Source organism: Choloepus didactylus, chromosome 22 (assembly GCF_015220235.1).
Source record: "Choloepus didactylus isolate mChoDid1 chromosome 22, mChoDid1.pri, whole genome shotgun sequence".
Taxonomy (NCBI): domain Eukaryota; kingdom Metazoa; phylum Chordata; class Mammalia; order Pilosa; family Megalonychidae; genus Choloepus; species Choloepus didactylus.
Window position 1 is genome coordinate 10621843 of NC_051328.1, and position 15745 is coordinate 10637587.

The 15745-nt window shown below is 51.6% G+C and overlaps 1 protein-coding gene across 2 annotated transcripts; it reads left to right on the top strand.

Annotated features, from left to right (window-relative positions):
• Nucleotides 1-549: 549 nt before the first annotated feature.
• Nucleotides 550-5817, top strand: IRX6 (iroquois homeobox 6). Of its 2 annotated transcripts, XM_037816359.1 has the most exons (6): nt 550-652; nt 1646-1900; nt 2618-2727; nt 2951-3258; nt 4057-4665; nt 5587-5817. In XM_037816359.1, the coding sequence occupies exons 1-6, from the start codon at nt 608-610 to the stop codon at nt 5592-5594; spliced, it is 1335 nt and encodes a 444-aa protein (XP_037672287.1). In that variant the 5' UTR covers nt 550-607; the 3' UTR covers nt 5595-5817. The 2 variants fall into 2 exon arrangements, with proteins under 2 accessions (XP_037672287.1, XP_037672286.1); XM_037816358.1 differs by lacking the exon at nt 5587-5817 and having other exon boundaries at nt 4057-4789.
• Nucleotides 5818-15745: the final 9928 nt, after the last annotated feature.

Here is a 15745-nt window from a genome sequence, read left to right on the forward strand (position 1 = left end):
GTTGCATGTGTGTGTGCGCGCGCGCGCGTGTGTACTTGAAGCGAAAAGGGGTAGGATCCAGCACCGAGGAGAGAGGGTCAGGGTCCTCGACGTTCCTTACCAGCTGCACAACCTCCAAACCTGCAGGTGTGAGTGTGGGCGAGTGTGTGTGCGCGCGCGGGCTGGCTGCGCTTGGCACGCTTGGTGACCCGGGGCCCCTGGTCCCGGGGTCCCTCCTGGCGGCCCGGGATTACCGTGACGTCACATTGAGCCGCTGGCCACCTTGGACTGGGACACCTCGAGAGTCGCACAGCCCCGTGCCTCGCGTCACTGCACCTCGCCACCGCGCACCTTTGGGAACCCGCACCCTCTCCCTTCCCCTGCCCATCCATGGGCCCCTCTGTCTTCCGGACCCCTCGGGCCGGAGGAGCGCCTTTCGGAGCGCAGGGCTCGGCAGCCCGGCTGCTCGCGGCTCTGCCTCCAGCCACGCCACGCGGACAGAAAACCCCGCACCGGGTACCCGCCGCCGCGTAAGAAACCAAGGCGCTGCACAGGTGGGGGCGCCGAACCCGCAGGGCTGAGGCGGGAACTCTCAAGGAGAGAGGGAGACGGGCCTGAGACTACTATCATGTCCTTCCCGCACTTCGGACACCCGTACGGCGGCGCTTCCCAGGTAAGAGGCGCCTGCATGAGGGATGGGGGTACAGTGGATGGCGGCAGTGCCCAGTTCGCGCGCCTGCCCCTGAGCGCCCTCCTCGTGCACGGGTCGCTGGGGAAGTCGAAGGGAGCAGGGACCGGGGTCATGTACCACAGCCTCCTTTGAGACTCCCCAATCCCTGGCTCAGAAAATTCCACTCCCCGAGGGCGTTCCAGAAAATCACCGTGTGACCAGAGACTTGGGCACCGTGACCCCGTGCCCAGCAAGATAGGTAGGATCCAAGAGCCCTTCTAGTCAGGCTCTCTCCTCCTCCTCGGACGTATGTCCGATGTGTCTCAGGAGGTCTTAGAAAGAGGACTGAGAGTTGTCCATCTCACCATTTTTTTCTTCCTTTATTGACCTATGTCCCTATCCACCCCCTCCCACCCCCGGGCCCAAGCCCTCCGCCTGTTGTTGCCTTGATTTTTCAAACCAGGGTGGGAGTTGTGCAGCCTCACGAGTTTCCTTGGAAATTCTGAGACAACAGCATTGTTTGGTTTCTCTCCAGAATGTGAGGTATATTTCCCTAGAGTCTAGTCCCAACTCAACTTCTGACCCCCTGTGTGATCTTGGACAAGTCTGATACTCTCTCAGATCCTCCATGGAGGAACCTGTACGCGGAGTAGGCCTGCGACAGGGAAGATGGTCTCCAATGCCAACTTCTAGCTCTGCCCTTGCAGGATCCTGTGGTGATGAGGGGTGGCGCCCAGGGTGGGGCGGGGTCCTGCGGGGTTTGGCGTCTTTAAATCGGGTTTCAGAACTTTCCCTTCACTCGGACGCCCTGGGACTCTGGAGCCTTAGCAACCGCTGAGGCGCGTCTATACCGGGTAAATTGCGTCTTTGGAAAATGCGCACTGTGGCATTTAATGTTGAATGAAGGGGCAGTCTGGCCGTTTCCTTCTTGCCGCTGGCTCCCCGCAGCCACAGGCGCGGGTCTCTGACCTTCGGTGTCCCCTCCTTCTCCCGTAGTTTCTGGTGTCTGCCAGTTCCAGTACTTGCTGCGAATCCGCCCCGCGCTCGGTCTCCGATGTGGCCTCAGGCTCCACCCGGGCGGCCACTCTCTGCTGTGCACCCTACGATAGTCGTCTGCTGGGTCCCGCTGGGCCGGAGCTGGGCGCAGCCTTGGGCATCTATGGAGCCCCCTACGCGGCTGCCACAGCGGCCCAGAGCTACCCCAGCTACCTACCCTACTCCCCGGAGCCGCCCGCGCTATACGGGGCGCTGGTGAGTGGGCGGAGTGCGGCCGGGATCTGCGCGCCAGAGCCCAATGGGCCTGGGGACACGAGCGGCCGCCGTGGGTAAAATACAGTGACATCGCCGGGGAAAATCTAGGAAGGACTCACAACTCCAAGGCTGTGTCCTAGCGAAAAATACATCTTTACACTACTTGACAGTTTGCGGTACTCCATGCTATTTAGTAACCGTTTGTACTTCTGTTAATACTGTGAGACGGGCAAGTTGGGCATCGATCAGTATTCTCACTTTACAGATGAAGAAACTGAGATGCTGAAGAGTTCAAATACCTCACTCAAAGTGGCAAAGATGCAAAGGGTCAGGGAATAGCTCCGGAAGGGCCGGGAAGGCGGGAAGGTGCCCCTGCTGGGGGTGGGGGTGGGGGTGGAGGTGGGAGGACCGAAGCACTCGTAGGAATCACCACAGCTAATACTTAACTACCGCTTATTTTGCACCAGGCCTTCTGCCAAGCTCTCACAAGCACGGTTTTCCTTCAATAATCAATAGGCACTATTGTTATCCCCATTTTATCAAGGGGGAAATGGAGGCACAGAGTAGTTAAACCAAGATGCCCGAGGTCACAGCCAATGCGACTGGTAGCACTGGATTTTAAATCAGGCTAGACCCCAGAGTCCACCCCTTTAGCAGATAGGCTGCCCCATCTCCTCCCCAAACGTAACACTGAATTCTCCTTTTCTCCCTGACCAGAACCCACAGTATGAATTTAAGGAGGCTGCAGGGAGCTTTACACCAGGCCTGGCACAACCAGGAGCTTATTATTCCTACGAACCGACCCTAGGGCAGTACCAGTATGACCGGTAAGGCGTGGGGCGCATTAGAGGCCAGCACCGCACGTTCCCGTGCTTCTTTGCCCGGGCGTGGCTGATCCCCGCTGAGCAGGCGGTGGGGGGTGGGGGGTGGGGTGCAGTGGTGCGGGGGTGGGGCGAGAAGGGGAGAACTCCACTCCCAGGCCATAGACTGCCCCCTGCCTGCAGCTCCAGGTTCCCAGGCCCGGAACTGTGAACGGGGCTCTCCCCCCAGGTACGGTGCCGTGGAGTTGGGCAGCGCCGGGCGCCGAAAGAACGCCACCCGGGAGACCACCAGCACGCTCAAGGCCTGGCTCAACGAGCACCGCAAGAACCCCTACCCCACCAAGGGCGAGAAGATCATGCTGGCCATCATCACCAAGATGACCCTCACCCAGGTGTCCACCTGGTTCGCCAACGCCCGCCGGCGCCTCAAGAAGGAGAACAAGATGACGTGGGCGCCCAAGAACAAAGGCGGGGAGGAGAGGAAGGTGGAGCGCGGAGCGCAAGAAGCGCTGGGCTGCCTAAACCGTAACACCAAAGGTACGGAAGGGCTACATCACCCAGTCCCACGGGTTTCACAAGCTATCAAGCAGTTTGATTTGTCCTTCGCAGGCGCCCTGGGGTGGGGTGGGGGGGGAGTAGCTCTTCTGGAAGGCATCTGCGTTACTTACTTTTTCACTTTGCATACCCTGAAGCCTTAGGTCTTTGCCTGGTTGGTTACTTCTGCCTGGAATTCCCTACAGAAAGTTCTTCTCAACTTTCAAGTGTCACCTTAGTGAGCACCCAAGCCAAAGTAACTTCCCAGCTATTATCCAGTACTTCAGTCCATTTTATTTCCTTTGCCCTTCTGTCTTAGGAGAAAGTTTATGTACTCTAGATGGGGTCTGTCCACTCCCTCTAGAATGTCAGCTCCACTGGAAGGCATCTTATGCGTTGATGTATTCCCTAAATACCTAATAGCTAAATGCCTAGATACTGCCTGGCACATGTTTGAAGCTCAGTAAATAATTGCTGAATTAAATAATATAACACCAGGCACCTGTGGGCACTTAAGTTGCAGCGGGGGACAGTCGAGAAACCGAGACCCAGGTCCCAGACAGCAAGCAGTAGCACTGCAGGAGAGAGGAGGAATCTGTGAAGATGTGGGGGCAGGGCTGGGGTCAGGAATTCTTTCCCTGGGCAGGCAGTTAGCCCTAGGGCAAGTGGAAGGGAAGGTGAATTACACCCAAAATGGGCTGAGCACTGGCTGGTCTCGCTAAAAGCTTCTCTGGGATGGGCACTCCCGAGGATTTCCCTTGGGACTTGGGGCTTTTCTCACTCGCTCATCTTTTCCTGCAGACGTTACTGCTAGCCAGGAGGCTCGAGGGCTCCGGCTGAGTGACCTGGAAGACCTGGAGGAAGAGGGGGAGGAGGAGGAGGCTGAAGAAGAGGGGACAGTGGCCACAGCTGCGGACAGGCTAGAAGATTTCCATAAGGGCGCGCAGTCGCTGCCCGCATCCCGCGCCACAGCTCGAGAGGGTCGGCTAGAGCGCAGGGAGTGCGGCCTTGTGATGCCCCGCCTCTCCTTCAGTGAGCCCCCGGGGCCCGGAGAAGCTGACTTCCTCGGGGTGCAGCCCGGGAGCCCCGCGCTGAGCGTGCACTACGCGAGCAGCGAGAAGCCGCGCATCTGGTCTCTGGCGCATACTGCGGCGAGCGTCATCGAAGTTGCACCTCCAAACCGGCCCCGGCCACGAAGTCCTGAGTGCCACCTGATTCCCGGGCAGCCTCCAGGCGCGAGCGGGCTACCCGCGGGACCCAGGGACTCCTCGTGCGACGAGTCTTCCCGGGCAGCCAACCAGGCAGCCAAAGCTTTTGGAAACCCCACGTTCGCCCTGCCGCTGAACTGTGTGCCGTGCCCGCGGCGGAGGGAGCCTGCAGTGCAGTGCCAATACCTTTCCGGAGCGGAAGGTAGTGGGCTCCCAAGGGCGCTGGGAGGGCCTGTCCAAAAGACACCCGCCCACCATGTACCCAGTCATCGCACAGCTTCAGACCTTTGGTCTCTTTCCTGGCACAATATTGTTCCTTAAAACAGAATCACCTTGTGAGACGAACTTAGAGATAAAGCCTCCAGTCCTCCTTTATTTCAATGCCAAATAAAAATAAGCTGGGGACAGAAATTTACCCAGGATCACTTACAAAGTCACCAAAGAGGTGCACAACCTACATGGCCACACCCTTCTGGCGCAGGTGCCATTGAATCCTGCCTGAGGCTCAAGGGAGGCCGGCTAGCCCTGTGCTGTGCGGGCAGCAAACTTTTGTTAGCACTAGGCAGGCTCCAGGACTTTCCAAGAAGTCTGAGGGGGTGAGCCAGACAACACAAGTTAGGCTGGTGCTTCATTTTAGCTTTCAGCCCTCTCCTGGTGCATTCAAGCCACCGGGGAGTGTAGACATGCCCCTGAATCCAAAACACTTGAAACCGAGAGATGGTGCTGTCCTGGAGAGCACTTACCCCCAAGGGCTCACCCCAAGTAGGTCAAGACTGTTAATCAGGGTCCCCATGCCCTGACTGGTTCTTTCCCTGTACTAGGGCCTGGTGGAAGGCAATTTCATTCCCAAAAGAGATTGCCCAAGCATCAGGTAGCCTGAAGTAATTACTGTCAGATTCTGCTCTTTGTGGTGGTTTCTCATAGGATTTAACTACCAGCTTAGTAAATTGGGTTATGGTGTTTTTGAACTTATCTATTAAGGGGCCCCAAATGTTCCCCCTGGTAAGCAAATTGCCTCTACACCTTTGCTTGCCTTCAGGAGAGACAAGCCCCCGACACCCTGAATTCCCAGGAATTGGCCACAAAGCAACCTTTGGGTTTTAATCAACCTTTCCTCTCTCAGCAGGTTAGCGCAAAGGTGTGATTTGTGGAAGAATCGTGGAATGAGCCCCACTTTTCTAACTCACCTCCACACTAAGGTGCTGCAAGACCTCGCTGGGGAACCAGAGGCTCTCACTTCACCTAAGAGACAAACAGAAACACAGAAACCCTCCTAAGTGGTTGTCCCTGCACGAAGAGCTGGGAGTGGTGGGCAGACGTGCACGTTATCAGATCTGATGGAGGTGGCAGGGCACCTTGGGCAAGGCCGAGTGGCAAGGCTGGGCGAGTCTGCCCCACACATGGGCTCTACCAAGTCTCCCTTCCTCCTCCAGAATCAAGTTCCGAAACTGCTCTCCCTCGTGCTCCCTCCCGCCCTCACCCCTAACCCCCTTACTCCCTAACTTCCTCATTAGTGGCTGAGCTGGCCCTTGAGGGCAGTGTGCATCTTCTTGCCCCCATTCCTTTGTGTCCTTAAAAACAATCAAACAATTCGAGCTGTGTGACCCATCTGTGCTGGGGCATTTGACGGGGTCTGGTGGAGGGTGGAATGCAGCCCCGGGGTTGTAGTGAGCCTGCTGAGTCCCTTTTAGTAGCAAGAAGCGACACTGACAAGGCCATGGCGCCTGCAGCTTAGCAACCCAAGCCCTGGGCCAGGCTGATGCGCCTGCTGATTCCTGGGCGCTGGAAGTGGGGAGGTGGGGAATAGCTGGGGGGAGATGTCAGGATATTTGTTTGGAAGCTGAATTTGTTTCTGGGCTTGTACTTGAGTCATAGGTTTACTGGAAGGAGGGAGGGGTGATGCATTTAATCTTGTCCATTCCCTGGTCACCCCACCACCACCAGGGTGCCCATTCCATGAGACTGAAGGGCAAAGTCAGGCGGCTTGCTGGGTTAGTATGAGGGGAGAGAGGACTCACATTCTTACTGTTTAATCAAAAGTGTGTGCCAACACTTCTGGTACAAAGGGGCTTTGACCCCCTCGTGAGCAGTGGCAGGGCTGGGTAGGGTGGAGGGGAAGCACCCATGTAGCTGGGAGATACAAAGGTGCCCACACAGATGCAGCTCATTGTCACTGCCTGAGTTGCATCCGGGCCTGCTGGTTTCAGCTTTAGCCAGAGTGTGCTGACTGCCAGCTGGAAAGGAGGAAGGTGAAGAGAAGCACGGCCCTGGAGGGGTGCCCCTGGGAGCTGATGGGGGCGGGAAGGCAAGGACAACTGGGATGTGCACGTAAGGACTGGAATCTTGGGGAGCTGTATCTCCATGATGGGACCTCGCTGGGTGATCTTCAGTCACTGAAATCTTGGAAGGTAGGATCCCCATCCCTGGGAAGAGATTTTAAGACCCTTGGAGGCTGCTGAGGGTGGGAAAGAGGGACCGGTGGAATTTGGAAAAACTCAGGGACACCCCCTCGCAGTCCTACCCCATCTTCTTTTCTATAGAATTATTGGAGTGGAAAGGAGCATTAGAGATCATGAATTGCAAAAATACAAACTTCTTCAGATGTGGAAACTGATGCCAAATGGAAAGGCAGGGGATGGGCTCAAGGTCACAAAGAATTGGAGGTCGAGATGGACCCCAGCTTTCCACTGGAGGCCCCACGCCCCTCCTGGGCTTATGCTAGCCCATGGCGCCTTCCTCTGGTAGAGCTTCTTCCCGCTTTCCTTTGGCTTCCAAGCAACAGCTGCTCCCATCCCCACCTCCCAGGGGACTTTCCATCTGCCCTTGCTGACCTGAGGCTTGGGGTCTGGAAAATTAAACTGTGAAAAGATAAACATTATTTCCAGTCAGCTTTGGGGGATTAATGCTTGTAATAAAGAGCATTAGCTGGAGGTTTCTTTCAAAGTCCTCTCAACCCCACCCCCTCCTAGGGAGTTAGGTAGAGCCCTCAGGAGGCTGCAGAGGCTGCTTTCCCAGGGCATTAAATTGGGAGTGCTGCTTCAGCTAGCATGTTGAGGAGGGGAGCATTCCTTTGAGTCAACACTTGGTACAGATGGGGAACTAAGGCCCAGAGAGAAGGGACCATCCCCACCAAGCCCAAGGTCATGTGGCTGAGCAGGGACCCGGATCCAGAACCAGGAGGGCAGGGCACCTTCACACGGCTTCCTTTGGCCGTGTGTAGAGAGAGCAAGCCTTGAAAAAGGCAGCCCACCTGTTCTGCTCATCTTGCTACCCAGCAACCTTAGGAGGCTGTCTCTCTAGCTCCAGGAACCAGGAACCATCTCCTAGCAGGAAGGCTTAGTCCTACGGTTTTCCTAAAAATCTGGGCCTAGTTGGCTGGAGACAGTGGGATGTGAGAAGGGCAGAAAGGAGGAAGCTGGAACCCTAGAAGCCAGCTCTACAGTCCCAAAGCCATCACTACCTTATTGCATGGCCATGGACAAGCCCCTTCCCCTCTCTGGGGAAGCTGGAAAATGAGGATGATGGAGTTTTCCATTCCTGGGGCTCCGTGTCTCCTCCATGGCTGATGATGAAGTTCCAGGGGTCCAGGCAAAGAGTCTGAGAATGGCCTGAGCCTGCGATTATCCCAGCCTCAAGCCCCCAGTGGCAATCTGTTCCAACATCTCTGCCCTCATCGAGGGCCTCCTGCAAAGCTCCCCATATAATCTCCCAGAATCATATTTCAAATACTGTTTTGATTAAAAACCGGAGCAGGGGTTGGGGGGGGAGGGAGGATACAGCCCTGCTCCCCTCGGCTGAGCCTGCTGGTGCCCACAGACAGCCGGCCCTTAAGCTCTGCAACGTGGGTGTCAGTCAAAGCAGAAAGTGGATGTGTCTCAGGTTTGGCGAGTCTACAGGAGCCAGAGCTCAGAACTCAGTGGCTGAAGTGTTCCTGCCGTCGGGCTGAGGAGCAACCACCTGTCTGGGCCCCTGAAGGGGAGCAGATGCTGGAGAGGGGGATCCATACCACACCCAGTGTCTTCTTTCTTTGTGAATTCCCTCCTGCCAGGAGTCACACTGGATGGCCATTGGACCCACTACATAATATCTATGATCACTTATAGCTCTAAGATTCTAGAACCTTGTTCATGATAAGAAAGTCTTCCGGGTCCCTTGCTATGTACCAGACACAATGCCATGTCCTTTAAATGCACTAACTCATTTATATGTCACATCAGGCTTAGGAAGCATTATATTAAACTTCCTGGTATACTCATCTAATGAATGAGAAAGCAGAGTTTTGGAGAGGTTAAGTAACTCAGTGCCATTTATCCAGCTAACAAGTCAAGAATTCAGATACTGAGTATGGCTGATTCTTAACTGATACTCTCTACTACCAAAGCATTCTATTATTTTAAGTTTTTTATTCCATTGTTAATAAGAGTCTGTGTTTCTGAGCTTCTAAATGTCTGTGAATCTATTATCTCATGTCTCTGGGATTCCAGGTTGCCCTCCTTCCTTCTCATGGATGTCCAATGGGGAAGGACTTATGGGACACCAAGGACTTGCCCCCACATCCTTGTAGAGAGCACCCCCCCCCACCTTTCCCATTGCCCAGATTTCCCTAAGGCATGGTTCTCTGAGACACCCCTGGTCAGCGTTTGACAAAATGCAGCCCATAGATCTCCACCATCAGAATCAGCCATAGCTGCAGAATCCCAGTCACTCTGGGAGTGGGGGTGGGGTGAGGTGGGAGATCTTCCTTTTTCACAAGCACCCCCCAGTGGGGTGATGGACACCAACGCTGAGGTTCCCTAACCTGAGTGGTGGCGGCTGAACCTCAATGGCAAGACCCTCAACCTACCACGAGGGGAGGTGAGTGGGGACACCTGCTGTTGCCTGGAGTAAATCGCCCCAGTTGCATTTCCTCCAGGGCTTAATCTGGATTCACATTCAATCCTCGCATGTGGTTCAACTGCATATTTTTTTTTCATCTCAAAGCTCAAAAGCTTGTTAGCATTGGAGGGGAAGGAGCAGCCTTGGAGACAGCCTTGCCTCTCTCTCCCAGATGTGTGAGGACAATTCAGGATTCCAGGGCAGGAAGCATCTTAGGAGTCCCCCTGTATTTCAGGGTGCAAGAGCTTTCTGTTCCCAAACATGAGCACAGGGAAAGCCATCACCAGGCACGAGAAACAACACCTTAAGCAAATAAAAAAATTCACAAGGATCAGGGCTGTGGTTGTCTCCTGACACAGTCTTTTGCAGCCTTGGTATCAGAAAGCTTTCTTTTTTGAACCAGTTAATTTCTTCTTCAAACAGCAAGTCTTACCCTTGTCCCCAATTCATTCTCTGCTTCATACCTTCCCCACTAACTGGGCCTGTTCTGCTCTTACTCAGGGATCAGCATACTGTAAGGACAAAGGAAATGGAGTCTGACTAGGATTTTATGACTGAGGCTCTCCAGAGAACACAATTTTCTTCACCAAAAGCAAAGTGGTGGGAGAGGGGCAGGGGAGCAGTGACCTGACTCCTTGGGCAAGTCACCAAATTGTCTCTGAGGCACAACTTTCTCCTGGTAGGTTGGGGATCATCACGAATCATGTGGCTCTTTCATAAGGACTCTAGTTCTCTCACCTGGCTTTTATGGGGACAAAGATTTAGGTCAGGGTTCCTTGAATTTTGGTCAGTTGCAAACCATCTCCCTGATTATGGCCAGGAGTTGGAGAGATGTTATAGGCAAACCAGAACCAAACTGAGACTTCTCTTTTGTGTAATCAGAAGGATTGAAAGATTTTAAAAGGAAATAATTTGTATCACTCTGTTACTTCACGCCATGACTAGCTTACATTATATGTATGCCAATACTATACATTCTTCTCTTTGGCAAATTAATCTATATTAATGTAAAGTGTGATTATTATTTATGGGATCATCAGAGACTGATGGCTTCTTTCATTGCCTGAGACTGTCTCAAATCCCAACTTGGCTTAATTTAAAGTCTCATGAAACCTGCCTTAGAATAATGATGCTAACAACAATATGATGATGAGTCTAGCTCAGTAGTTCTCAACTCCGGAGGCACAGAAAGTCAGCCAGGGAGATGTTTTGTTAAAATACCAATACCCAGGCTGTACCTCAACCAAGTAAATCAGAATCTCTAGGGATGGGCCCAAGCAGCAGTATTTTTTCAATGCTCCCAATTGATTCTAACACAAAGGAAAGGATGAGAAACAGCAAACTACAACCAGGCTGTTGATCTTTCCAGCTCCAGCACATTCTAGAAGATGTGTATATGAGGGAGGGGGCTATAGGCCCACTGAAAATCTAAAGCATGTGGCTTCTCCCTTAGATCTGTGTACTCCATGTTTTCCTCTTTTTAAAATGTGCCTAATATTAGCATTTTACCACATGGTTTACGAAAGAGCCAGAAGATCAATGTCATCCTGGACATCCAAGGCTAGCATCCAGCCAGGACAGACCTCCTTTAGCCACGCCCGTGCTGTATGCCAGCCGCCTGCACGGAGGAGAGATTCTATCACACAGGAGAGCCTAGGCACCAAGTTGCCCCTGGGGGGCTCCGGGCAGAGTGGCTTGGGGCAGAGGTAGAGATCCTTATGAATATTTCTTGGTGTTCCAGTTAGGTGTGGCTGTGCAAAAGTCACATCCCACCCCCACCCCCCAAACTTAATGCTTAACACAAGGACAATCATTTATTTTTGCTCATGAATCTGCAATTTGGGCTCAGTAACAACAGTGTCTGCTCCATGATCCAATTCCAAGGAGGAGCCTAGTTCCGCCCCCCTGCAGAGCTCTCTAAGGCTGCCTGACACTCTTCATGTCACAGCAGCTGTGTTCCAACAGCAAGTGTGCCGAGAGTCCCGAGTGGCAGCTACAGGGTTTCAGAAGTCAGGATGTCACTGCCACTGTATTCTGTTGGTCAAGCAAGTCGCCTAACCTGCCCAGATTTAAAAGGAGGAGAATTAGACTCTAACTCTCAGTGGCAGGAGTAGTAAAGAACCTGTGACCTCCTTTCCCAGATTTGGGATCACAGGTGAAGGGACAGTTTTGAATGTGCTTCCACACTTCACTCTCCACTCAACATGCGGAGACAGACTCTTAATCCAGAACCCAGCATGGACAATGAAGCAGGAGCCAGGAAAGAGGGCAGTGACTCGCTGGTCAGTGGTCCTGGCAGGCCCCCAGCCCCCGAGGCTCCAGCTGGGGCAGCCACCCTGCTGCCCATCCATCCCCTACCAGTGTCCTGGCCTCACAGTGTCTGTCACCTCAGGGTGGAAGAAGAGGACAGGGGCATTTATTTGCACTCTATATATTTTATTTACACTTTACATAATTTCCTTTGATGTTCATAATGACTCTCCACATTATAGATGAGGCAATTGAGTCTTAAGTTCAAGGTCCAACAGCCAGGGAGTGGGAGAGCTGGGCTCAAGTCCAGGTCTCTGACTCCAAAGCTCATACTATCCCCTAAGTGGAAGCAAAAGGAGGATGAGTGCTTCCATTTTCTGATCAAACTGTATAGCAAAGAGGTAAGAGTGCTGCCTCTGAAACCCGATGACCTGGGTTTGAACCCCAGTTCTACCATTTATTAGCTGTGCAACCTTAGGCAACTAAAGCAACAGTTCTGGACCTCAGTCTCCTTACCTCTAAAGTGGGAATAATAACAGTACCTGTTGTGAGGATCAAACGTTTAATGCCTAAAGCATTAGAATTGTGCCTGACCCTGGTTAGCATTATATAAACTGTTGGCTGCAAATGCTCTCCTACCACTGTATCCCAGCTGTCCCCATCACAGGCCTCGCCTCCCCGGCAACGCCTGAGATCACTGTTGTGTTCCACCCACTTCTATCTAGGCGATGTCACAGCTCATACGTGTCCCATTTACCGAGAGCAAAGACATGGGGTCATCCACTCAGGTGTCCATTTAGGGAAAAGCCTCACCAAACGGACTTTATTAGTCGCTCACACTTCCCCTTATCATGATTAATGACACAACTGCCCACCGTCAGTCCTTCTGTGGTCGCAGCTAATGACTTCAACCCTCAACACGTTTCCTCTGCATTTGCTTCAGAAAATCATTCTGAACAGCAAGATGGCTTTAATAGCTGCTTGGTCCTAATGATGCCTTTTAAGTGCATAAAGAAAATCTCTGAGTAGCAAACGGGAGGCCCATCGACTGGTGACAACAGCCATTGACACTGACACACGACACAAGGTCACTGTCTCTGCCGACCTCGGAGACCATTCCTTGGCCTAACGGGGGTTTTTTTTTTTTTTTTTTTTTTTTTTTTTTTTGTATATTGAAAATATCCTTATTATTCCCTATTGCTCCTCAAACACCCCCACTGGCACCATTTACTGAGGCCGACTATGGACATTCAGTGCTTACCAGCCTCTCTTATTCTTTCATTTCACCTTCAAGAGGCAGGCTATATTCAAACCTGGACTATTTTTCACTTGATAATTTTCTTTAAATAGACTCACTTTTAGATCCTTAAATAAATGTTTTTGAAAGAGAAACTTTTTTATTGCTACCCACTATCCATGTCTTGCCTTCTTGCTTGGCCACCACGACCTGCTCAGATGGTCAGGACCCGGCCTGATAGCATGATTATGAATCTGGATATAGGGGCCAGACCAAGTTGAGGTCACATTTCGGTGCCATCATTTCCTGCCCGGGTGACTGTGAACAAGTGCCTTAATCTCTCTGAACCTCGGCTTCTTCAGTGAAATGGGGATAGAACCAGGGCTTCCTTCATGGGGTGACAGTGAGGCTCAAAGAAGTCACAGGCATTAAGCGCTTGGCTCAGGGACTGGCATGCACGTGCTGGGTAAGCGTTAGCTGTTACTGCATTACCCTGCTCCACGGGTGTTGGGCACTTGGGGGATGTGACAAGCAGCCACCACTTGCCATCCGTGTCCCTGCTGTGATACGGACGCCAGCCCCAAGGGCCACAGGTGCCACCTCACTAACGGTCCCAGTCCCATCAGCAAAAGGCCACTGCCAAGATGCTGGGACCTGGAACTGTGGTGCTACCTTCTGACCAAAGTAATGCTTAGTCACAAAACTTTCCCTCCTTGGGGACCGAGCTCCTTCCTCATCCAGGGTGGAACTGCCCTCAGGAGTGGGTTCCTAAGTATTGGGCATTGAAGAAGAGAGAGGAAGGAATGAAGTGGGTGAGAAGCAGAGGTTGAGCCTGGACTGGGGAGAAGGAGTGAAAAGAGGAAGTGAAGGTGATGGGCACTGGAATTATCAACTAAGAGACATCAAAGGAACAAGGTGGAGAGCAAGTTCTAGAATGAGCAAGGCTGAGAAGTTCAGGAGAGTAAGTCCCTTAACCCTGGACTTGCCATGTAGGATGGTGCATACTAGACACACGAGACAGAAGGGAGTGGGGTGTTACTACATTTACAAACCTGACTTCTCAAATGTACATTCAAACTGAGTCACAGTACTTCTTCTTTGGGGTAGGTGTAGGTGGGATCCCTCTGACTGTGGCTAGAGGGAAGCAGCCCCCGGGGATGGGTATAGGAGCTCTGTCTGCAGTTCCCTCACACACTCTCTTCATCTAATTCTCAGCAACTTTTCAGCCCCGTCACATAACTGTGACATCTGACATATGACACCCATGAGTTTCACTTGACCCCTTTGTCAGGTGCCATTAAATGGTCTGAAATTAAAATGTTAATTATCATTAATCATTTTTATGAAATAAAAATCCATAAATTCAGCAATCCATAAATTCAGCAGAGAGAGGCCTGTTTCAGGGATCTGACACTTTATGGAATACAGACTATCAGAGAAGGCACCAGCACACATGGATATTTTAGAAGTGTAAATTCCAAAGAAAAGCATTGATGCCTACAGGTGGGATGTAGATGATAGAGAATGATTTGGAACAAAAAAGAAAGAGATGAAAAGCTGAAGGGAACTGGGAGGAGACTGTGAGTTCCACCAAGGCAGGACCCAGTCAGTCTGGTTCACCATCTCCCCTGCACTTAGCGCAGTGACTGATTCAAAGGAGGCTCTCAAAGAGCCTTAATTGGAAAAGTGAATGAATGAGGAAGGGGAGAAGAAAGTCAGGAAAAGAAAAGGGGGAAAGATTATGGAATGGAGAAGTTTTACTGAAGATTAGAGATTAAATCAAAGGCATATGAATAAGAAAAAGCCTAAATTTCTGCTCTTGAGTTTAAAATCCTAGGGGCTTCACTATTTATGTATTTATTAATATATTTTTAGCTGGCTTTACTAAAGTATAATTATCTCTCTCATTCCTGGTCAATAAAAAACCTTAAAAAATCAATAAAAGAGTTGAAATTAAAAGCACATTTTTAAACACAAGCACACTGGTTTCAAGCCAAATTCAGAAGATTGACTTCCATTTAATCAATGTTAAAAATGATCTTTTTGTATGTGCAAATATACATTTAAAAGTGGATTGTGGAGGAGAGGCAAGATGGCATAGAGAGGAGTGGAATTTAGTTAGTCCCCTAGAACAACTAATAAACAACAAGGAACAACTAGTAAATAATTTGGAATAACTGCTGGGGGACAACCGTGACTGTCCACACATTGTACACCAAGCTGGATTGGGAGGAATGCCTGAGACTGCAGCATAGAATCTGTAAATAAAAGCTGCGGAACCCTGCCAAGAGCCCCTCCCCCACAGCAGGCTTTGCTGCAAAGCCTCGCTGTAGTAGAAACTAGCAGCACACTCTGAGTGAGTGAATACAGCTCAGCTGAGCTCCAACTGAGGTTTTAATTAACAAATGTAGACTGCTGAATATAAGCTACAAATCCCCAACAAGCAGACAGAGGCTTTTAGTGATGACTATCCTTAAAGAACCAGAAGACTCATCTGAGCTGGGAGGGGGAGCCCAGAAGACTGGGTGTTACCTCTGGCCGATGAGTGAAACTGGGGGCTGGGTACTGGCTCCAAAAGGGGGTTTTCTGTCCCTTTTTCTCCCTCTCAACATGAGGGGCTCAGAAGAGAGAGCCACAACCATTTTCAGTTCACAGCGCTCTGACCCAGATGGGTGGAGATAACAGAGTCAGAGAGACTATTCAAATGCAGATGATAACTCCCTAAGGAGTGTATCTTCCTTAAGAGTAAGGAGGTGGGGCCCAGTTTTCCCTTCAGAACCAGACCCCAGAGTCTGGGGGAAAACAGCCAAAACAGAAACTAAGGAGGCCACACGTTCTTACATCAGCTGGGAGCAACAGGCTGACAGGCGCCACCTGCTGGGCAGGTTAGGAAAAACACAGCAACTAGAGACCTCATAGG